The following is a 23,621-nucleotide window of genomic DNA, read 5'->3' as shown; positions in this document are numbered from 1 at the left end:
CCCTCTCAGAGAGGGGACAAGGGAGAACAGATGGCATCTACGAAGCCCCTCCTTGAGGCCACATGAGAACATGCTTGACTTAAATATTTCTGTGCCAGTAGGAAGCAGCTTGCCCCTCATGGTCTTGAATAAGGGAAAACACTGGTTGGCTACTGCTCTGGGCCTGTATTTTCTGCTCTGAGGGAAGCTAGGAAAGGCATGTAGACACCTCCCTGCCCATCAGTCCAGGCCTGAGCTACAGTCCCATCAGCTCATTCCCAGAACCCCACTTTGCCGAGGCCTGTGCTTGCCAGAATGGCCTTGGCATTGCGCATAACAAAGAATAATGGAGAGGGAAGCAGATGTGGCCCAATGGACAGCGCGTCCACCTACCACATGGGAGGTCCAAGGTTCAAACCCCGGACCTCCTGACCCGTGTGGAGCTGGCCCATGCGCAGTGCTGATGCATGCAAGGAGTGCCCTGTCACGCAGGGGTGTCCCCCGCGTAGGGGAGCCCCACGTGCAAGGAGTGCGCCCCGTAAGGAGAGCCACCCAGCGTGAAAGGAAGTGCAGCCTGCACAGAGTGGCACTGCATACATGAGAGCTGATGCAGCAACGGGGGGGGGGGGGGGGGGGGGGGGGGGGGGCGGCGGGGAAGGGGAGAGAAATTTTTAAAAGTAAATCTTTAAAAAAAATAAAGAATAAGGGACAGTGAAACCTGTGCGGCCCAGCTTTGTCTCTGGGGATCTTGCAATTTCTGTCTTGTGATAAAAGAATCGATGGGCACTTGTCTGACGGGAGGCTACCCTGAGGACAGGCCCAAGAAGCTAGAGGGCTCAGGCACCTTGGCTTACAAGTGGAAGCATCGTTGCACCCTTAAGAGCACTACTGACCAAGTTCATTACCTAGCTGAAAGACAAATCATGATTTTATGAAGAGAGAACTAGAGAACATGCAATAAAAAAATAAAATCCTGAATAAAATAGAAATGGGGGGGAATCATTAAAAATGATGAACGTTTATCAGAAACCAGTTGCAAACATCAAATGGAGAAATAGGAATTCCCATTAAAGGTCAGAAGCTGTTTTGTTTCGGAATCTAAGCACTGAATGAATGACAGGAAAGACCCTGCTGTCCTGGCTCTTTGTGAGTGGCAGGTCCCTGGCTGGACCCCAGGGGTAAGGGACCTCCCTTGGGAAAAGACCCCTTGGGTTTAAGGATCAATTTTGTGGGTGAGTGGCAAAAAAAAAAAGACAATAAAGCTCCTTCTGTCCACACTAAAACCCACCTCCTTCCAAACTCATTGGTAAACGTGTCCGCGAATGCGTTTTTATTGTCTCCAGTTTTGAAGCAGTTCGTGACCAGCAGAGAGTTTTGGGGCATTTTTTTTTTCAACAATGAAAACATTTCTTTGGGAAAAAGGCATGTGTTTCTTCACTAGGTAAGCTCAGCTCCCCACCCCCACTCCTGAGGGGCAGCCCAGGAACATGCAGCAAAGCACCCCTTAGCTCCTGACCCCCTTCGTTGCCTCATTCCCTCTGCAGCTGGGATGAAGGCAACATGTCCCTTGCAGGTCACTTGATCTTGAGGTCCTTCAAGGCTGACTCCAAGCTCTGGAAGGAGAAAGCCAATCAGACTTGCTTCTCAGCTGTCCTGCCCCCAGTCCCACCCTGGCAGGAGACAGACCCTGGTCTATGAAGCCAAGCAGACCTGCGTTTGCATCCCAGCCCTCCAGAGGTGCGGCGAGGGTGCTAGGGCCCTGACGTTAAGGGGCTGCCCAAGGCCACCCCACAAGTCCACAGCAAAGCCAGGACTCAAACCCGACCCAGAGTTGCCATGCAGTGCCCCTTCTCCTGCGGGAGAGAAAGCCAGGATCCAGAGGGGAGGAAGTCACCCCAGGGCTGGCGGGGAGCCCGGGGTGGGGCAAGCCTCACCTTCACGTCCCAGATGCCCATGCCGCCATCCATGCCGGTGGTGCAGAACTGCGCGCACTTGGCCTTCCCACCGCTCAGCACCGAGATCTGGCTGCGAGGATGATGAGGGCTTCAGGCGGGGATCCCAGACTGCTGGGTGAGCTGACTCCGCCTGGGTGCCCTCCCAGTCACCTACTAGGCCTGGACTGGGGCTAAGGGCCCAGGAGTCGCGTATGGGGTGCAAAGGGCAGCCCGGACAAATGCGACAGCACACAAAAAGGCCTCCACTAGTGCCTAGGGAATGGACAAGGTGACAGCGGGGCGGGATGGGGAAAACAGAAGCAAGAGATAGGACTGAAGTGTGCGTCGGCTAGTTCAAAGGCCTTGAACGCTGGACAGAGGTGTCTGAACTTGGGCGGGAAGAAGGAATTGGAACGGGCTCGGTGCCACCCACAGCTGTTCTGGCCCCGCCCCGGCTATTCTGGCCCCGCCCCCTCAGGGGCCCCCATCCCCAGGGCCCGCCTACAGCTGTTTTTGATATCGCCCCCCTCGGCCAGCCCCGCCCCAGACACCGCCCATAGCCGTTCTGGCCCCGCCTCCTCAGCCAGCCCCGCCCAGAGCTGTTTTGACCCCACTCCCTCGGCCGGCCCCGCCCATAGCTGCTCGGGCCCCGCCTTCTTGGCCAGTCCCACCCCAGGGTCCGCCCACAACGCTGCCCCGCCCCCAGCCGTCTGGCCCCGCCCCCGCCGGCCCCGCCCTCACCTGACGCTGTTCTTGTGCAGGGAGTCGAGGCCCGAGCCCGCCGCGGGGCCGCCCTCGGAGCTCGCCTTCTTGTCGAGGTTCTGGAAGCGCTCGCGGGCCGTGAGGCCGCGCTGCGAGCTCTGCTTGGGCACGTCCAGCCGCCCGCCGAAGCTCAGCGTCCCCGCAGCGCCGTCGTAGGTGAACAGCACCGGGAAGCAGTCGTGGCCCTGCGGCGGCGCGGGGGCCATTGGAGCGCCCCGAGGGCGGGTGCCGCCCGCGGGGTTCCCAGGAGGCCGGTGGCGCTCAGGGCGCAGCCCGGGAGCCCTCACCGCCGCCCCCCCCCCCCCCGCCTCCCCCTCCTGCGCCCTTATGTAGGCTGGCAGGTGAACAGGGCAGCAGGGAGGGCTGCAGAGGGGCGTGGGTGACGCTCACCACCTAGTTCCAGGTCCCCTTTCCAGGCACTGGGGGAGCTGCACTGCCCCCCGACACCCCCGCAGCCACCCTTGGAGTTAGGTGCGGCCATGTCACTGGCGTAGCCCATAACACGTAAGCGGAAATGGACGGATGCAGTGAGGGGCTGTCCACGCCCCCCTCTCCTCCCCATGGCAGCCGGGGATGCACGTGGAGACAAACGCCCCCTGCGTGGAGCAGTGCCCGCCACCAGTGAGTGAGCTCCAAGTAATTTACTCGGTTAAGCCCCTGACGTTGGAGATTTTTTTTGTTACTGCAGGATAGCCCAGTCTATCCTGACTAGTTATAGATACATGAATGGATGGAAGGATGGAAGGCAGGCAGGAGGGTGGAAGGAGGAGGGAGGGACACATGGAGCCCTGCATGGCCGTCTGCTGGGCTGGCTGGGAGGTCTGTTCTGACCCGCCTCCGCCCACACACAGCCCCCACCCCATCCTTACCGCTGCCACCAGACTGTTTTCTGTGATGAAGGTGAGGGCCAGCAGCGGCAGCGTTTCAGATGCCAGGGTGGCGACACTGATCGGGAGAGAGACATCAGCCCCGCTCTTCTCCCCCCCCCCCCCCCCGTGCCTTGGTAGCTCCCTGCTCCCCAGCAGCCACCACTCACGCCATCTTCTTGTCGGCGTCAGCCAGGCACACGGTGCTGTCGTGGCTGACCCAGGCCATGCGGCTCCCTCCAGCAGAGAAGCAGACACCGTGCACCCAGCCGCAGCTACTGCTGGACTCGAACATCAGCTCCCCAAAGGGCATCTTGGAGCCCCATGGCGTGGGCGCCGGCCGTTCCTCCACTTCCTTGATGTAGGCTGAGAAGATTCTGCCGGAAGAGGGGTGGCCGGGGGTCTGGGAGGGGCCCTGAGAAGGGGCTCACTCTCCCAAACCAGCCTGGCGGGGTCCATTCCTGGCTGTGTCGTGACCTGCGTCTCAGTGCTTGGATGCGGGGTGGCCTCAGTGTCCCCTTTGGGCAATGGGGTTGGGCTACCAGGCCTCCAGAAACTGGAGGGCGCACCAGCCGCTGCCAGCATGGCCCCTGGCGGGCATCCCGGCCCCATCCTGCTGCCACCGCACCCCACAGCTCCCACACTCCCTTAGGGCCCAGTTCCTGCCCACCCTGCCAGCTCTGCCCCGGCACTGCTCGCTCTCACATTCACCTCCTCTCCATGCCCATGGCCAGCACGGGCCCCTTGAGATAGAGGAGGGACCAGTGCACCCACTCCCACCCACCAGCAGAGCCCCAAGGTGACCAGAGGGCCCCTGCCCTATGCCCAGGTGCTTGCTGCAGCCCCCCATCCTGGATGAGGAGTCAGAGATCCAGGGGGGGCCCGAGGCCGTGGCTTTGGTGCCTTTGGTGGTGTGGAGCCAGGGACCCCCCCAAAACACGTTTTTAATCTACATCTATTCTTCTGAGTGTGACTCCATTGTAAGGAGGTCCCTTGGATGAAACACACAGTTAGGTGTGTTTCACCTGACGCAGGACGGGCCACACTCTTGTTCCTGGTGCCTCATGGAGAAGGCCAGAGAGAGAAGCTGGGGGCAGCCAGAGCGGGAGGTCAACGGAACCCAGAGGAGAAAGAAGACGTGCCCTGCGCGAGAAAGGAAGGCGAAGACCAAGGATCGCCAACAGTCAGCCTGGAAAGTCATGGTCATCAGGGAGAAAACAGCGCCACGCTGACGCCGGGATGGTGGGCTTCTAGTCTCCACACCGTGAGTAATAAATCCTCATTGCCTAAGCCAACTCATTTTCCGGTATTTGTTCTAACTGTTGGAAAACTAAGAGTGACTGAGAGAGACTCAGGGGTGTTGAGCCCAGACGTGCATTCTCAGTTCATGGCAGCTGGAGATGCTACATTCCAGGCCTTAAAAATAGGGGATTGGGGAAGCAACTGTGGCTCAATCAGATGAGCTCCCGCCTACCATATGGGAGGCCCTGGGTTCGTGTCCCGGGGCCTCCTCATGAAGGCAGGCTCACCGGCCTGCTGCGGAGCACTGCCCGGCCCGCAGGCACCACAGAGGGCCGACTCAGCAAGGTGACGCAACAAAAAAAGGAAGACAGCAAGAACACAGAACAGCCAGCAGTGAATGAACAGAGAGAGCAGGCAGCAAGCAAGTCTCAAGGGGAGAGGGGAAAATAAATAAATACAGACACAGAAGAACGCACAGCGAATGGACACAGCGAGCAGACAGCACGCAAAAAGTTGCAAAGGGGGGGATAAAAAAAAAAATAGGGGACTGGGAAGTGGCTGTGGCTCAACCGACTGGGCTCCTGTCTACCACATGGGGGGCCCTGGGTTCGCGTCCCGGCGCCTCCTTGTGACGGCAGGCTCGTCCGCATGCCACGGAGTGCCGCCTAGCCTGCAAGCGCCACAGAGTACTGACTCGGCAAGGTGATGCCACAGAAAGGGAGACAAGTAAAAACAAAGAAGGGCGCGCGGCGAATAGACACAGGGAGCAAAACAACAAGCAAGCCACAAGGGGGGAAGGGAAAAAGAAATACAAATAAAATACAGACACACAGAAGAACGCACAGCAGGTGGACACAGAGCGCAGACAGCAAGCAAAAAGCCCCAAGGGGGGGGGATTAAAAAAAAGGGGACTAGATGAAGCTTAAGCGACTGAGTGCCTGCTTCCCACATATGAGGTGCCAGGTTTGGTCCCCAGTACCTCCTAAAAACAAAAACAAAAAAACCAACTTCGGGGAGCACACCGGCTCAGTGTTTGAGTACTGGCTCCTTCCCCCATATGAGGTCTTGGGTTCGATCCCCAGCCCTGGCACCTCCAAAAAAAATAAGAGGCAGGGCCTGTCCCAGAGTGTCAGTCATTGACACCTTAGTATGAACAAGCACATCCATTAATTTGCCTTCACACAGAAGCCAGGAAACTGAAGACATGGAGGAGGGTTCCTAACAGGGCAGGAGAGGGTGGTCCAGGAAAGAATCCTACCTGATGCTAAGATGTGGGAAGGGGTGTCTCCCCCTGAGACCCTACCCCAGGGGCTGCAGATTCGAATTGCGATGCTCCTTCACATAACAGAACCTCACTGGGTGCTCAGCTGAGGCCCTGGTCACCCCACTGGTAGCAGAGGAGAAGGCTTGGGACTCTCAGGACGGGGCTGTCCCTCCACCCTCCAATCGCCAGCCGGCCTGGCGTGAGGACAGGGCCCGCCTCGCCCTCTCCACCCCGCGCCCCCGTGGCCACCCTGCCTCACCGACACTTGAAGTCGCAGGAGCCGGCGGCCAGGAGCACGTTGTTGGGGTGCCAGTCCAGGCTGAGCACGGTGGAGCGGATGGGCTTCTTGATGTGCTTGCACACCCACCTAGAGACGGCGGTCAGCGGGCAGGGAGGGGGGCAGGCAGCTGGCACCCACAGGCCTCACCACCCCGGTGGGCCCAGTACACCGCCCGAGACCCAGGAGGCCGGCGAGGGGCGGCGTGCCCCTCGGGGGCGGGAACTCTGCCCCTCATCTCCCTTTCAATTCATGCAACTCTCAGGGTGGGCTCAGCGAGGCACAGTCACCGCTGTGGTCACACGCCAGCTGCCTGGCTATGCTGGGATTCGAACTCGGGACTCTCAGACCCGAGCCCGCGCCCTCGCCTGGCCTCTGGCCTTGGGGGCGCAGCTTGGGTCAGGGACTGCCGCTCGGGCCTCACTGTGCTCATCTGTAAAGTGGGGATGCCAGGCGCCCAGAGAGGACAGCCGTCCCGGGCTCGGAGAAGTGGGGGTCCCGATGCCCCGTCTGGGGCCACTCCCCCAGCTCCCCGCCTCGGGGTGCGGCCCTGGGTCCCTCCCGGGCACCCACCAGTCATTCTCCTGCTCAAAGTAGCAGATGGAGATGACGCGGGAGCCGCTGCCCACCGCGAACTTGTTCTCGTGGGGCGCCCAGCGCACGCAGCGGGCGGCCCGGTTGATCCGCAGGATCACGAGTGTCGGCTTCCACACGTGGCCCTTCAGCGTCCACACGTAGGCGTTGCGGTCCGTGCCGCAGGTCACGATGCGGTTGCTCTCGGGGGGCCCAGTCGATGCCTGCGCGGGTCGGGGGGACACTAGGCTGAAGCCCCCCAGGCAGCGGCGGCTCCACCTTAGCCAGGTACGAGGCGCTCGGAGGCCACCATCTGGGGGGAGCTGCACCTGCCCAGCAGGGACACTTTTTGCTTAGATCAGACGTACATTGGGGGTCATTCTAGGGGTGCTACTGGAACTTAGCAGGGGTGTCAAAGCTCTACTAACCAATCACCAGACATGCTGGAAGGCTAAGCCGAGAGACAGAAAAGAACGGGGTTCTTGCTAAGACTGAGCTGCTGGATCGAGCCTTTCCTGAAGGTCACAGACCGCTGAGTTTTTCAGTAACATGAACCCGCCTGTTCCTTGACCCACCTGTCACCTGCCCATTGTGCTCCTTGAGCTCGTGCACCTTGACCCACTTGGCCCCGCTCTTCTCATAGATGTGCACCTCATGGTTGTTGGGGCAGATGGCGATCTCTGCAGGGAGAGGGAGAGGGTGGGAGGAGGGGTGTGAGCCCAGGTGCCTGCCTCCCCCCCCCCATAGCAGGAACACCCTCCTGCGGCCCACCTGGGCAACTCCTGGGCCCGCACACCCTGGGTCCTCCTCCTCTGCTTCGAAGGGGCCCCCCAAAGCCCCTCGGACCCTGCCGGGTCCCCCTCCTTGCCCCCCATCTCAGGGCCCCCGTGCTGCCCCCCACGGCTCGGCTCTCGAGTCACCTCCTCCAAAAGGCCTCCTCCAGGCTCCTCTCTGAAGCGGCCCCTCTCCCCCGTCGCTCCCCGCAACCTTTTCTTCATTTCCTGCCACCCCCACCCAACCCCCACTGGCCCTGCCAGCAAGTCCGGGGTCGGGGCCACCTGGGGTCCCGGCTCCCACGTGCCGTGCCGGTCCAGCCCGCGCGGTGCCCGCTCCCGCGGCCGGCCCTGCAGGGCGCTGACGCAGCTCTCCCGGCCGCCCCTCCTGGCAGCTCCTGCTCGGGCCGGCGTCTCGCCCAGCTCGAGAGCACGGGGGCGGCGAGGGGTCCGCCACGCAGCGGGGCGCAGTCACGGCTGCCCGGGGGTCCGGGCCCGCCCCCCCAGCAGGGGCCGGCCACCGTCACTCACGCGAGCGGTCCTTGTTCCAGGCGTGGCAGCTGATGGGCTCCACCAGGAAGCTGTGGTAGGCCATGGTCACGCGCTGCCTGCACCCAAGACAGGGAGGGGGACACCAGGTCTGCCCTGAACCCTCCAGGGCCCTGCCCAGCCCGCCCCCCCAAGCCCCCTCAGCTTTTCCAAGAAGGGCCGGCCTGACCTCCCGGCTCTGGCCTGGTGCTTCTGAGGCCTCAGTTTCCCTCCTTGAAAAATGGCCAGTCTCCCAGTCTCCCAGGGGGTCCCTGAGGCTCCCGGGAGCCATGGAGTGGGCGGGAGTGCTGCCGGCCAAGAGGCCACTGAGAGTGGGGTGTGGGCCCTGGGTCAGCCCTCCCACTCCTCCCCGCCCCCCTCACCAAGGGAGAGAAAGAGGAACTGAAACGACCCGGGGAGCTGCTCCCTCAGCGCAGGGCCCTGCACTTCCCTGCTCACCCCGCCCTGCTGAGATGCGGGGGGAAGGCTGGCGTGCAGGGGCCTGTGGGTGAGGGCACTGCACTGGGGACCAGGGGACAGGCCCAGCCTGGGGGCAGGTGGGGTCCTCGGGGCGTCCCCGGGGGGCCTGGAGGAGGGAGGCTGCGCCCACAGCCCCCAGTACAGAAGCCCAGCGATGGAGGCCGCCCCCTGGTGGCGAGCGGTGCCACAGCCTCCACCCCCACCCCCACCCCCTCACCACCCCCCCCCCCCCCCCCCGCCGCCCCTGGGAACCTCCCCCCTCCAGCCGGGCCCAGCTGGCCCAGCTCCCACACGCACCCCCGCTGAGAAGGGACACCCCGCGGGGCCTGGGCAGCCTCCAGCCTCTACACCCAGCTCCGCTCCTTCCGGGCCCTCTGGGCTGCTTGGGCCAGCTCCTCCCAGCTCCTCCCAGCTCGTGCCGCCTCAGCTCACCCTTCCCTCCCTGGCTACCAAGGTGGGTAAGGCCCTGCGGAGGGAAGTGGACGTGGCCCAGTGGTTAGGGCGTCTGTCTACCACATGGGAGGTCCGCAGTTCAAACCCTGGGCCTCCTTGACCCGTGTGGAGCTGGCCCATGTGCAGTGCTGATGCGTGCAAGGAGTGCCCTGCCACACAGGGGTGTCCCCGCGTAGGGGAGCCCCACGCACAAGGAGTGCGCCCCGTAAGGAGAGCCGCCCAGCGCGAAAGAAAGTGCAGCCTGCCCAGGAATGGCTCGGCATGCACGGAGAGCTGACACAACAAGATGACACAACAAAAAGAAACACAGATTCCTGGTGCCTCTGATAAGGAGAGAAGCGGTCACAGAACACACAGCGAATGGACACAGAGGGCAGACAACTGGGGGGGAGGGGGAATAAATAAAATAAATAAAATAAAATAAAAAGGCCCTGCAGTGGCCTGCGTCTCCAGGAGGGGAGCTGCTACCCGGCCTCCCGGCCTCCGCAGGTCTCCTGGCTCTCCTCCAGTCCCGTCTGTCCACGTTTCACCTTCCAGGTTTTTTGCTCCCTGTTCTGCCTCCCGAGTGCCCCCTCCTCCCCAAACAGACCCGGCGCAATCGCCACCTCCCCGACACGGCGACAAGCTCCAGGCTTCTGAGCCGCCCAGACCTGGGCCTGAGCCAGCAGCATTGCCCACCAGCTGCGTGACCCCAGGCATGGCCTTCCCCTTCCCTGAGCCTCAGTTTCCCCATCTGCACAATGGGGGCAGGGATCTTGCCCCCCGGGTCATTGAGAGGACCAGGCAGACAGGTACACGGGTGCTGGCACACGGTGCCTGGCCCGCCGCGGGTGTGCAGAAGGCGGCAGCACCCATTCCTGCCTGTCGCAGCACCAGCTGTGGCCTCGCCAGCGTGACACGCAGGCCGGCTCCTCCTCGGCCCGGCAGCCGGCAGGGCTCTGCCGCAGGCTCCACGCAGCTCTCTCGGCCGCCGCCCTTGCCCTCTGCTCAAAGCCGATTGAAGTGGCCGCTCCCCCAGATGCAGACGGCCTGCCTGGAGGGACGGCAGGAAGTCCTAGACGGACCCAGGGCGGCACAGGCCACCCCACCCCGCACGCGCGCGTGCACAGGCGAGGCCTGCGTCCTCGTCCGGCTGCCTTGAGCACGCACCAAGTGGGGCCCCGGATGGCAGCGGCTGAGAAAGAGACAGCAAACACACGCGTGGGCCCTGCTCAGCCTTCTGCACGCATGTCCAGCCGTGAGCACGCTGCTCCCACGCACACACATGTGTCCAGCCGTGAACACGCTGCTCCCACGCACATGGGTGTCCAGCCGTGGGCACGCTGCCCCCACACACGCGTGTCCAGCTGTGAGCACGCTGCTCCCCCCCCACACACGTGTCCAGCCATGGGCACGCTGCTCCCACAAACACACGTGTCCAGCCGTGAACACATTGCTCCCACAAACACGGGTGTCCAGCCATGGGCACGCTGCTCCCACACACACGTGTGTCCAGCCGTGAACACGCTGCTCCCACACACACGCGTGTCCAGCCGTGAGCACGCTGCTCCCACGCACACGCGTGTCCAGCCGTGAGCACGCTGCTCCCACGCACACGCGTCCAGCCGTGGGCACGTTGCCCCCACACACATGCGTGTCCAGCCATGGGCACGCTGCTCCCCCCCACACACGCGCGTCCAGCCGTGGGCACGCTGCTCCCACGCACACGCGCGTCCAGCCGTGAGCACGCTGCTCCCACACACACGCGTCCAGCAGTGCACACGCGAGCACGCGGCTCCCCCGGGGGCCTCCCTGAGCCTCTGTCCCGGCAGGGCCCTGCTGAGCGAGGCACAGGCCCCAGGAGCGCCCCCCACTGCGCCCTCAGCCCGCCAGGAGCGCCGCCGTGCCCGGGAGCGGTGCCGGCGTCCCGTGGGGTCATCACGGCCTCCGGGCAGACGAGGAGACCCAGGGAGGAGCGGGAAGCAGTGCGCCAACCGGTGCTCGGCTGCCCCGTCCCCACGGCAGGGCCACCAGCCGGCAGGGCGCAGGCCAGGCCGCTTCCAGCCTGCCTACCCCCGGGTGTCCCTGTCCCCGGCCTCCAGCCAGGCCGACTAGCCGCACCCCGAGGGCCAGGCAGCCCAGAAGCAGCCCTGCTTCTGTCTGGGCAGCAGAACGTGACTTCCCAGCACCACCCGTCTCAGGCGGCCCCAGCGCGTCCCTGCCCCTCGTGGGGTCTTGAGCAGCCGGACATGGGGACGTAAAAGCCTGTCTGGACCGTGAAGACCGAGAGGCACTTCCCAGGCCCCAAAGGGCTGGTGAGGAGGGGGCACCGTGTGACAGGCAGGTGAGGGGTTCGACCCACACCTATCAGCCAATCACACTTTAGCCTGAATTCCGACAGAACTACTTCCAGGCCCACTGAAACAACGCCTCAGAGGAGATGGGGAGAGGCGAAGGGGCGGGGAGAGGACTCACTTCCCTTTTTTCAGGACTTGTGCAAAGCAACTTCTGCAAAGCAGGGCCTCCACCACCGTCCCCCCCCCCCCCCCCGCCCACATCCTACAGTGAGGAAGCTGGGGTGCGGGGGGCACAGAGGGGTGGGGGGCAGAGAGGGGGCGGCCTCTCCGGGCCACTGCAGCTCCGGGGGGGACCGGGAGAGGCCAGGGCTCCAGCCTCCTGGCTGAGGCATCATCAGATCTTTTCAGGCGGTCGGACTGGGGAAGGAGCCTTCGTCTTCTCTCCACCTGCCTGGGGACCTCGGGGACGGGCTCCCGCCTGCTGCAGGGCGCGCCGCGAGGACCACGGGGCTGGGGCTGCTTCGCCCGAGGGCGCTGACGAGCCTGCCTTCACGGCCACGCTTCCCGGTGGGGACCAAGGCAGGCGGGGGCCGCGGGCCCGGGGACACCCACCTTGCCGTCCCCGCAGCCCTCCAGGCCCCGTGGCCTCTTGAGGAAAAGAGAAGAGGGGCTCGGGGACGGCGCCGACGCCAGGAGCCTACTGCTCGCGCCCCCTCCCTGCACCCCAGAATCAGAGCGGGGCCGCGAGGGTGCAGACCACGCCCCTTGCCGGCTCCCAGAGCCTGGGGCTGGGGTCTCCCTGTCCCCCGCGTCCAGCACAGTGGGTGCTCAGTGCCAACGGGATGGGGTCACCCAGGCCTGAGTGGGGACGTCTGGAGTGATAGATGGTCTGGGGGTAGGGGGTGGGGGCAGGGGCCCCGAGACGGGCTCCTTAAGAAAAGTCAAGATCCTCCCCAACTCCCAGCAGGGGAGCTGACGGGGCTTTGCTTCTCTGTTTCCGTGTTCTCCAAAGTGGGGTGCAGCATCTGCTCAGGGGGTGTCCAGGGTCATGCCCCAGGGTGTGGGAAAAATTTAAAATACCTTTAAAAAAATAATATATGTATATATTTATATATATATATAGTAGAAGATAAGCCCTACAAGCACGGGGATATTTCTCTGTTTTGTTCACTGTCATATCCCCGGCACGGGGGTTCTTAACCAGGGGTGTGTGGGCCCCCAAGGGGTCAGTGAGCTTGAACTGAAACTACGAAAGGGAAGAGGATTTGGCTTAACTGATGAAGCGTCCGCCTACCACATGGGAGGTCCGCGGTTCAAACCCCGGGCCTCCTTGACCCGTGTGCAGCTGGCCATGCGCAGTGCTGATGCGCGCAAGGAGTGCCGTGCCACGCAGGGGTGTCCCCCGTGTGGGGGAGCCCCACGCGTAAGGAGTGCACCCGTGAGGAAAGCCGCCCAGCGTGAAAAGAAAGAGCAGCCTGCCCAGGAATGGCGCCGCGCACACGTGAGAGCTGACACAGCAAGAGGATGCAACAAAAAGAGACACAGATTCGGTGCCGCTGACAAGAATGCAAGTGGACACAGAGGAACAAACAGTGAAAAGACACAGAGAGCAGACAGCGGGGGGGGGGGGCAGAGAAGGGGAGAGAAATAAAAAATAAATCTTTAAGAAAAAAAGCAAATACGAAAAAACAGTCTTGCGGGGCCGTGTTGGTGCGGGTGTGATATATTCATTGACTAATAGGCAGTGTAGTGTGGGCTTAGGAAGGGGTCCGTGGGTTTCACCTGACTGGCAAAGGGGTCCATGGAAGAAAGTTAAGAACCCCTGGGTGAGCGCGCCAGGCGCCTGGTAACTGCTGGATGTGGGGGAAGGAGTCAGTCCCGTCCTTTTCGCCGCATCTGAACTGGGGGTGTTCCATAAGGAGCACGCTGGCGTCCACCGTGGCACATGTACGTGTGCCATCCATACGTGCTCCAACTTTTTCCAGTTAGGGGCCCCAGGGCAGGAAACCTAGGGCCCCGACACCGAGAGGGAGCGCAGGGCAAGCCTGGCAGAGGCTCCGCTGCGCAGCTGGGAGGCTGCGTTCGGGGTCTCGGGTCTTGGTGCCCCCCGCCCTTATGGCACCGGGGTCGATGTCCCCCCCTCCCTACTGGCTGGGTGCCCCAGCCATTGCTTCCCCACGTCTTTACCCAGAAGCGGCTGGGGAGGGCGAGGACGGGCTCCAGGTCCTTCTGGCTTTGCCGGGTTTCTCTGAGCCCAGAAGCTAAACCTCTGGACTTCTTTATAGGGGGTCCCGCTCGGCACTGACCGGGGCCTGGTACTCGGCAGAGGCGCTCGGAGCGCGGGGCGCCGCCCGCTCCAGCCTCGGGCTGGGGGAGGCTACAGCAAGCCGCGCTGCCTGCAGCAGGATCCCGGCTCTCCGCGAAGTCCCCGCCCAGCTGCAAGGCGCCCGAGCCGCCAGCAAGCCATTTTGCATGGCTTCCTGTTGTGGGCAGGAGCCCGGGAGCAGCCCCGGCCACCTCCGCCAGCCAGCCCCTCCCCCGGCTCGAAGCCCTAAAAACAGGCACAGTCACATCAAGACAGACAAATGAAAACAATCATCATATACCGTAAAGCAACGGTTAAAGTAATCCCAACAAGACCCCCAAAATAAAAAACACGTAAAACTCAGTGCTGGCAGGGCTGTGGAGAAATTCTCATTGGTTGCTAATTGGTTGAAACGTTCCGAAAAGCAGTGTGATAACATTCAATCAATTCAATAAGTGGGTAATACAGACAGAGTGGAATCTCATAAACAGTAACCTAAAACCTGTTAGTATTCTCTGGCTGCAGAAATCCATTTTGATACAAAGAAAACAACTGCTAAGATGATTTTATGTGTATTTTAAAAGCAGACATGTTCCCAACAATGTTCTTTACAATGAGGACAAAACAGAAAAGTCCGGATGATTATAAATATGGAAAAAGTAAATTGTGATAGTGACATGCTGAGATGCTACTTAACTGTTAATACACTAACTTCACTGGCATTTGCCAAGGACTTCAGAGTTTACCCAAGACTTTCACATCCGTTCTCCCCCCCCATCCCCCCAGCCAGCAAGTCTAAGAAGTTTTATGTTTGAACTTCATTTTGTACAGGAGGAAACTGAGGCTCAGACAAATGCAAGGATTTGCTCAAGGTCACACAACTCCTAAATGGCACAGCTGGGACTCTAGCCCCAGATCCCGGAGGCCAGGTACACCCGCACAGACCCTGTGACTAAATGGGGGCAGGCCTTGTAAAAAGGCAACGGTCATTGCACACACATACACTTTGTGTGTGTGGCACACTGCCAAGCGTTTTACACACCTCGTGCCATCTAAACCTCACAACTTGCAAGATGCCCATTTTCCAGATAAGGAATGATGAGCCAGGTGAGGCGCTGGCCAGGGCCGGGCCAGCGTGGGGAGGAGCTGGCACTCTTTCCAAGGTCCCCCGAGACTTGAAAGGGTGCTCCTGGCCCCTGGCTGGCTGCCCGCGGGGCAGGAGGGGCTGGGGACAGCCAGTGCCAGGAGGTGTGTTAACTCTCACCCTCCGGGCCCAGCCTCGCCCCTGCCCCTGCCCGCAGCGGCCTCGCTCCCCGCGCGGAGAAGGGAGGCAGGCGCCGCCGGATCTGCTCGGGAGGGCCGGTTCCGAGACCCCCGGCGCCCGACCCCGCCGGCGGGGCCCGCCGGGACCGGGCTGCGCGGACTAGAGGTCTGCGGGGGTGGTGGTGCGGGGAGGGTGCGGGGGGGGGGTGCCAGCTCATTTCCCGGTCGGAGCAACCCGGAAGGCTCGGAGGATGGAGGGGAAGTGGCAGGGCGTGGGGCCCTCCCGACCCCAAATAACGGGGGAGGCGGACGGCGGGGCAGAGTCGGGGGGATGAGGGGCCAGGGCAGGGGGCCCGGGTACGGGGAGGGGTCCCCGCGTTTCCCGCGGTCGAGGCGGCGGCCACCCCCCGCCCGGCCCCGCACTCCCCTCGGGCGGTCACCCCAGCAGCCCCCTCCCCTCCCGGCGGCCCCGCGCCCCCTCACCTCCGAGGGGCCCCTCACTCCCGCGCCCCTTCCCCTGCAGACAGCCCCCCCCTAGGCGGCCCCCGACGCCCCCGACGCGCCGGCCTCCCGGAAGTCCCCTCGCTCCCCGCTCACCTCGGGGCGGACGCTCGTGCCCCCCGCGCCCCTCACCTCCGGGAAGCCCCCCGTTCTTGCCCGCACCCCCTCACCTCGGGGCGCCCCGGCCGCGGACTCTGGGCAGTCGACGCGCCGAGCCGGCTCTGCCCCGCGCGGCGCCGCAGCCACTTCCTCGTGGGCGGGAGGTGGGGCCTCCGGCCGGCGGGGACCCGGGGCGGGGACCCGGGGCGGGGACCCGGGGCGGGACCCGGGGCGGCGGCTGCGAGCTTCGAGGGCGCGCCCGGCCCTCGGGGAGCGGGTTTGTCGCTACGCGCCCGGGCCTGGGACGTCGGGGCCTGAAGCGCCCAGAACTCATCGCCCGCGACCGCCCCTCCACCTTCTGGATAGGGAAACTGAGGCTCGGTGAGGGGGGCCGGGCCGGACCGCAGTGGGGCGGGAACCGGGGAGCCTGGGCCGGGCGCGTCCCCGCTCCGAGGGCGCACGGCGCGGGCAGCGGGCTGTGCGCTCCCAGGCCCGGGACGAGCCACCAGCCGCGCCCTGGGACCTGGCCCTCCTGCGCGCGCGGACGCCCGCCGGGCGCCACCTGTGCGGGGGTGGGCACAACCCCCCTCCCCCCACCCCCGGTCCTCAGCGTCCAAACCCTGGGGCCGCCCCCGCCCGCCGCACCAACTCGACGGCAGCTTCTGGACCCCCCAGTATTCCACCGCAGAGCCCAGGCCGGGGCACCCGAGAGTGGGTCTGGGGCCCGGGGGTCCCTAGGGGCCTTGCGCCTCACAGTGCTGGGCCGGTGGAGGACAGCCTGCCCCCTCTCACATGGCCTGGCCTCTGTCGCTAGGATTCGGCTCACCCACGAGCCCACGGAGCCGGCGCCCACCCAGCCCTGCGCCCACCCAGCCCGGCCTCATGGCTTTGGCACAAGCCTTTTTTCCCGCCCTGTCCCGGCCTGGCCAGCTTGGGCCTGTCCCGCAAGCCGCGGCTGAGCGATGCCTTCCCTGCCCCTGCTGGACTCCGGGCTGGGCCCTGCGCTCCCAAACCCTGCTCCGATCCCCTGGGTTCTAACCAGGCCCCGCCCCGTGGGCTGGGAGGTGGGATGTGTCATGGCCTGGAGCCCTTGCCCAGTGAGCACACGGCTGCTCAGGTTCACGGCCTGAGCCCTGTGGGACGCTGAGCGGCTGCAGTCGGGGAACCGCCTCACTCTTTCTGTAGGTTTCCTCCGGCAGCTCCCCGCGACCTTGGCAAATCCAGGTGATGCCTTAAGTGTAACCAGAACAGGGTTTCCCTCGGCAGCCCCTCCCGTGGGGACAAGTGCAGTTAACACAGGTGGCGTCATTGCTCCTGCGTCATAGACCCCCAGGAATGACCCCAGGGCGGACTGACCCCCTTCCTGGCAGTGGGCCGTGAGGAAACTAACTCCATCAGCTCGGGGTATCCTGCCCTGGATCAGTGACCTAAGATGGCCCAATCAAAGCAAAGCCCGGGACTTTTGATGGATGATCCAGGGAAGAGATGCCCCTTTGTTTGTGTGAATCTGAACATGAAAGTGGAAGAGCCGTAGAAGAAGCCAGACCAGGAATGGAGCTGACCCAGGGGGAGCACGGAGCGGAGCCCTGGTCAACCCGACCCTGAAGCCCAGGCTGCGCCCGGAGGCTTCAGATACTTGTGCCAAGGAAGCTACTTTGCTTTTAAGCTGGTTTTTGAGTTTTTCTGTTACCCACTGCCAAAAGCAGCCTGACAATGGCACACACCAGAGAACCCTCCGCTCCTAATCGTGAAAACTGAAGCGAGGTGGCCTGATCGGACGAAAAGAAGACTCAAGCTCGCTGAGAGCGGAGACCATGTTTGTTTTTTCAGTCTTCTAACGTCAGAGCCGAGACAGGGCCTGGTGCGTGGGAGGCACCCATAGCATCTGAGGCGTGAGCGGTGCTGGAAACGGAATCCAGCTCTGGCTCTGCACTTAACTAGTAGTGTAACCTCTCAGGCAAGTCACTCCTCCTGCAGTGCCTCGATTTCCACATCTGGACAGTGCAGCTAACTCATAATAAGCACTGCCCGCCTACCTGACAAGCCCGAAGTTACGGTGGGAAGACCCAAAGGACGGCAAAGCAAATCTCAGATGGGGGGGGCGGGGCGGGGTGATGGAGGCATTATTTGAAATGGCTCCCTCAGGAGACAAAGTTTTCTAAACTTTAAAAGAAGCAACTCCTTGGGTGAGGGGAGCTTGGGCATGGAAGAATTTCATCTGCAGTTCGGGAAGGACTTGGAAAGCTTTCTGTTCCTTCCTGGAGTCCGCTTCACACGGTGCCCTGGGATGAAGGTGCTGCGCTCCCCTTTCTTTCCCACCTTCTCAGGTTTCCAAGAAGTGCAGTCACACAGGCAGGCTGCCCGGGCCTCCTCGGGGCTGGCTGACTTGGAGGAAGGCAGTGCAGGGCCGGGGCGGTGGCTCCAGGGCACCTGGGTTCTTGCTGTCTGTTCCTTCCTCCTCCGGGTGTTGGCAGTGTCGCCTCCTGGTCACAAGATGGCTGCCAAGCAGCAGGCATGGCGGCTGCAGGCAAGCCGCGGGCTGGCCAAGGCAGCGGAGCCCGAGGAGGAAAGCCTTCCTCAGGAGCACACCCCGCCCTGTTTGTCTCCCTGGCCAGGATGGGGTCATGGTGGTTATACTGGGCTCACCTCGATAATCCAGGCTGATCTCTCCATCCCAAGATCCTTAATTTAATCACAGCTGCAAAGTCCCTTTTGCCATGTGAGGTAACCTAGACCCAGGTTCCGGGGATTAGGGATTAGGGATTAGGGCAATGAGGGGCCATTATCCTGCCTGCCACACTTTGTATTTAAAATATACACACACACACTTTAACATTTAACCCAGTATACATACAAGTAGATTATCTACTGCTCTGTCCTATTATTACATACGGGGTGGTTTTATCTCCTCGGCTCTCGGCAGGCACCGCGGGGAAGCCCTGGGCCTCCACGGCTCTGCCTCAAGTTGGACACACATTAACTGACTTGTGCGGGGATTGTTGCATCAAACTGCAGTCATGCCTAAACTACTGACCTGGGTTCTAAGGCAGGCCCGTTTTCTCAGCATAATATTCTGGAAAGAACTGCTAGATGTTTTCAGTTAGCAAAATCCTTTACACACCCCTTCCCTCCCTACCGCACCCCATCCTACTCTTATAAAAGGTCTCCAGGGTCTGCTATAGAGCCAGGACGAAGCCAGAGAGCAAACCGTTCTACTGAGAACCTGATATGTAATACTAATTTTGTATTATTCCCTTTTCAGAGATGAGGACAGAGGCTCAGAGAAGTTGCTCAAGGTCACACAGCTTGGCAGAATCGTAACATGACACCACAGCCTCAAGTCAGGGTTGGCCAATGTGTCCTGGCAGTCAGCAGCCACCTAGAACCCTCCCAGACTGGCATCCTGTGAATTCAGACTTGATCTGAGCCTCAAAGGTAGAAGCTTCCAGAATCTCACAGATCTCAGCACTGAGGTTTCTGGCTGCTGTGACTGGGGTGGGCCTTCTTCCATAATTAAGAAATGGACCTCGCCCTTCAAAAAAAAAATGTGATTATTAAATTATTAGAAGCAAAGTTAAGTCGATTTTTTTGGTGTTGCTGTTGTTTTTTCTTCCATGGAATCTATTGTTTCTTTAAAACAGTATCTGGGCTTATAAACAATGTGATTTAATGACACTGAAATGAAATTCGTGGCTAACTCATTTTTGACGGCCTGCTCTTCTCCATGGCGACGGCCTCACCAGTGCTCTGATGCGTGGACACAGCCACTGCTGTCGAGTGTTCAGAGAGTGCAACAGCAAACAGGGAAAGCTGGGCCCACCAGGCCAGCCTCCCAGGGGATGGGTTTCTCTCCTGGAGGGAAGGCAGGTTTTCCATGAACCACCAAAAAGGTAAAACTAATCTTTTTTTGAGATCATGGCATCCTTTGGAAGTATTGCTGCCAGGATCCTAAAACCAAGGCTGTGTGTGGGATTCACCTTCCTGCAGCTACCTGGGGTTGCTTTATTTTGCTGTTCAGTTACACTTGTTTATCCCCTCAAGATTCTCAACCTTGGGATGTCAAACTTCCTGTCTAGTAATGAAAGCAACTGGGCTTGGGCATAACAATCTCTAAACGACAAGGCCACCCTCTCCCTTTTCTGTTCTAACGCACACTCCCTCGCAGCAGGCTCTTTATGGAGGCACCGACACAGAGGGCTGTCCCTACTGAGGGCACAAGGCAGAGACTACCAGGTCTACAGAACAGTGGCATTCCCTGTTCCGTTGGATGCCAAATGGGAACAGCAGACCTACTCTGCAGAAGATAGCATTCAATCAATGGTTCTTTTCTCAATAAAGGGTTCCTTTGGTTAAAGGTTGTGTAGGACATTGCAATTTATGAAACCAAGAATCTTAAGCAGTCCTGCTACTCTACAGAAAATACATACAGTTGATTCTTGTTATTTGCAGTAGTTATGTTCTATAAAGTTACTGCAAACACTGAATTAGCAAATACTGAACCACTTTCCTAGAGAAATACAGGGTAGGTCAGTATATAACCTTACTCTAAATATGTTTATGTGTTTCTATGTGTTAAATAAGACACCTTAACATATATTGTTGATTCATCAACATTGAACTCAAGGCCAACAGCACTACACCTCATGCCTGAATGGCGCTTATCTAATACACCTGTTTTCTCCCGAGGACACGTCACAGCCTTCCTGAGCTTAGGAACACTAGGGAGCACTTCAGCAATGTGCCTGGGGACCATTTTAAAAAGGGAAAGCACCTACAAAAAGCACAAAAACGTGATATATGTGGCATCAAATATATCATGAAGAGAATACTTGTTAACATACTATGAGAGTTGAAACAAGGTCGCCTTGTTCGACCTCAGCTGGGAATGTGCATATTGGGTGACTAAAAATTTTGCTCTCTGTGAATGTCCATGAATCACCTCATAAATGCCGCATAATTGATTTGGGGGTGGGGGGGTGGGGGGGGTTACAGATAAATCTTAGCAAGTAGGTGAATTTTCAAATATGGAATTCACAAATAGTGAGCATCAATTGTAGTTTGCTTCCCTAATAATTAAGTTTACAGATCATTTACCTATATACATTTTTTCTATGAAAAATGGAAATAGTATAAGGAAACAAAAACCAAAAACACATTTGGTATTTTTATTTAATTTTCTAGCAGAGAACTTACATACCTCCCCACCCTTTCTTTTAAGTTAGTGTGATAATTTTCCATAATAAACTACTTAAAGAGAAGCTTTGGTCAAGAATGGAATGAAACAGAAAAAAAAAATACTGCTGCTTTAAAAAAAACAACACGTTCACCAATTATATTCAGACAAAACCACACAAACAATATCTGCACACTATGTGCTCAGTGTTTCCTGGCGGCTGGCTTTCCTCCCCATCATGCAAATGGCAGAGCTGCGGTCAGTCGCAGTTTGTCATGCTAGATCTCGGAGGTTCACTCAGCTTCACATTATTCGAAGACCCTGGATGGAAGACTCTAAAGTCTTAAAAAAAAAAGGCAGAAAGAACACTGAAATGAGTCAAGTGTTTTCCCCACAGCACTATGCCACCCCCATCTGACCCTGCCCACTGACCAGCACCCACTCTCAGCCCTGGAGAGACTCCTGAGCTGGGCTGCCCCTGCTGGCCCCTTGGGCCTGTGCGCTCCCGTGGTCGCACTGCCCCAGGCGGCAGGGCCCCTGGAACGCTCCCTTGCATTGCTAGGGCTTGCACTTGCCATCTGTGTCCCTGGCCTGTCTCTTCACTGTATGCCCCACCTCACTCTGAACGCCCTAATGACAGGCTCTCCTGTTTCTATAGGGCACACAATAGCCAACCTGGTGTATGTACTCCACTGAGCAAGGGCTCAGGTGTATTGATTACAGAGAAAAATACACTGGGACTTCCTAGCTTCTACACGTGCAAAAACAGGAGTTGGCCTGAGGAATCAAAGAAATAAAGGGCTGAATTGCTGATGTGTAAGAAAGGTTTTCTGTCACACACATTGCCCAGATGGTGATAATTACACAGGAGCTGAGGTGCCTGGAACATGAAAGCATGTACTGGTAAAAAGGAGGGGAGAAACTTTATTAGCAGACGGTCTGTTTTTCCAAAGAGCATTTGAAGGCTTTTTCATACTATGTATTTAACCTGGGGTGGGGGGAAAGAATCAAAAATCATGGAAATGCACAGATAGTGGCAAACTGTATACATGTTTACCTGTTTTGGACATTAACCACAAAGGGAAATTCAAGTCACAGAGCTACATGTAGGAACCATCCCTTTTACTTCTGCTCCTCTGCCCAGTTCCACTTCAGTGAAAGGCCCCACCACCTGCCCAGTCTCCAAGCTAAAGAGAGCAGAGTCCGGGATCTGTCCCTCAGGGTCACTATGCCCTTCCACTTGGCCTACACCTTTCCCCACTCCCGAACCTCCTGGCCATGCCCTCGCTCACAACCTTATCCCCTGTGCCCTGGTCTCAAAGGCCTTTACCCGGACCCTGTGACTGCCCCGTCCAGGCCTCCACACCTACAACCTGGTGCCTTCCCACTGGAGGTCTGCGAAAGCTCCTGTCTGCAGACAGAGCCCAGCATCCTCTCCCTGGCCATGCCACGGCTTTTTTCTAGTCTCACAGGACCCATACCCCAGCCAAAACCGCAAGTGCAGTGGGCACGCTGTACTCTGTGGTGGCCCTGGGCGGCCTACTCTTGTAGCTTAGAACGCTCACCTCTGCCTTCTCCTCTCCCACGTCCCTCCACCCAGCAAACTCCACTTGCAGCTCAGGAGCAAACTCCTCCCTGCTGCGCCGGCAGTCCATGCATCCCCCGTATTCCTCCACGTCAGAATGAAGGCACTGCCTTCTCTTCTGGGGCTCCACCTAATCCCCGACTCAGTGCCCACCTATCTCTTCTATAGCCTCTCTAAGGTAAGAATTCAGGCTCCTTCACCTCACGGGCCTCAGTGCCTGGCACCCGGCCAGAACTTACGGAATGTTATTAATTTGTATAATCATAAAAATATATCTACATGGTTAAATGTAGGCCCACCACAGGGCCTGCTTTGGGGGGAAAATTCAGTTTTTCTTCAGTGAATAAATGCAATCTAGAAGCAAATATCTGTCTCATTGGGAAAATGTAGTTTCTTCCTGCTAATGATTTTTAGGTTTTAAAGAGAACTTCAGTCTAATATCCCATATTTCTGGCATGTATTGGATTTGATATTTTGTTCCAAGAAATAAGAAACATTCTTGTCACAGGAAGAGTTTTAACACAAACAAGATCTGTGTAAAAAAATACCTTGAAATCCCAAATTGTCATGGCTCCATCGATGCCAGTAGTGCAAAATTTGCGACAGTCTTGCTTGTCCACCTCATAAATCGACACTTGACTGAAGAAATCAAAAACAAGAGCAATTATAAGGTATCTCTAAGTGAGCTATGACCTTCCTGCCTCTGGCAGCTTAAAAAAATAAATTCTTTCTTGACTCCTGAATATTGTTTTCCATCAATATTAGGATGCAGCAATGTGACTCAGAAAACATTACCAGCTGTCCAGAAAAGGAACGACTGAAGAAGGGGAGACTTGGAGAACCAGGATGGTTGGACCACACAGCATGCAAAGTGCCAGGCGCAGGGGCACAGCACTGAACTAGAGGCCCAGTGAAACATCACCGAAATCCAGCTGGCTCCCACCAGAAGCTCCCAGATCACCCTCTAAGACAGCCAGGGCACACAGGACACATAAGCAAGAGCCCTCCTCGTGTTGGAAACCAATTGTTACAAATGTTAGCAGCAGTTTGACATATATGCCACAAGATCCAATCAAGCACCACAGAGCAACAACTCATCTTAGACTAATTATCCAAAGAACTTTCAAGAAAATCAACTCTATAGCTCAGAGACTATTTTTCTTTCTCCACTGAAATGTCTAAAGCTTTATCCCTCCAGGGGAGAGGGTGACAAACCATGGCCCACGCTGCCTGGTTCTATACAGCCTGTGAGCTTACAAAGGGTTTTGTATTTTTCTTAACTTTTTAT

The 23,621-nt window shown here is 59.1% G+C and overlaps 2 protein-coding genes and 1 long non-coding RNA gene across 3 annotated transcripts in view; 1 reads left to right on the top strand and 2 right to left on the bottom strand.

Moving 5' to 3' along the window:
• Window positions 1-1,294: 1,294 nt before the first annotated feature.
• On the bottom strand, window positions 1,295-15,909 carry ARPC1B (actin related protein 2/3 complex subunit 1B). Its single transcript, XM_058285815.2, is given in 11 exon segments — window positions 1,295-1,592; window positions 1,914-2,004; window positions 2,655-2,860; window positions 3,545-3,620; window positions 3,712-3,918; window positions 6,307-6,414; window positions 6,898-7,106; window positions 7,108-7,121; window positions 7,473-7,577; window positions 8,202-8,278; window positions 15,647-15,909. Coding segments are annotated over 11 exon segments (1,395 nt in total). The 3' UTR covers window positions 1,295-1,553.
• LOC131275508 (uncharacterized) lies at window positions 15,833-19,158 on the top strand. The gene is made up of 2 exons (XR_011647169.1): window positions 15,833-15,956; window positions 18,838-19,158. It is a non-coding gene; the product is annotated as an uncharacterized lncRNA (long non-coding RNA).
• A 1,547-nt stretch (window positions 19,159-20,705) lies between these two features.
• The window catches only part of ARPC1A (actin related protein 2/3 complex subunit 1A), a 34,299-nt gene continuing 31,383 nt past the window's right edge, over window positions 20,706-23,621 (bottom strand). The window contains exons 9-10 of the mRNA XM_004462659.4: window positions 22,882-22,972; window positions 20,706-21,090 (exon numbers count right to left, since the gene is read on the bottom strand). Of these exons, the coding sequence (XP_004462716.1) occupies window positions 21,052-21,090; window positions 22,882-22,972 (130 nt within the window). The 3' untranslated portion in view covers window positions 20,706-21,051. The remainder of the gene's footprint in view (window positions 21,091-22,881; window positions 22,973-23,621) is intronic.

This window comes from Dasypus novemcinctus, chromosome 23 (assembly GCF_030445035.2).
Source record: "Dasypus novemcinctus isolate mDasNov1 chromosome 23, mDasNov1.1.hap2, whole genome shotgun sequence".
In the NCBI taxonomy this organism is placed as follows: domain Eukaryota; kingdom Metazoa; phylum Chordata; class Mammalia; order Cingulata; family Dasypodidae; genus Dasypus; species Dasypus novemcinctus.
Note: the sequence above shows the minus strand (reverse complement) of the source record. Positions and strands in the feature narration are given on the sequence as shown.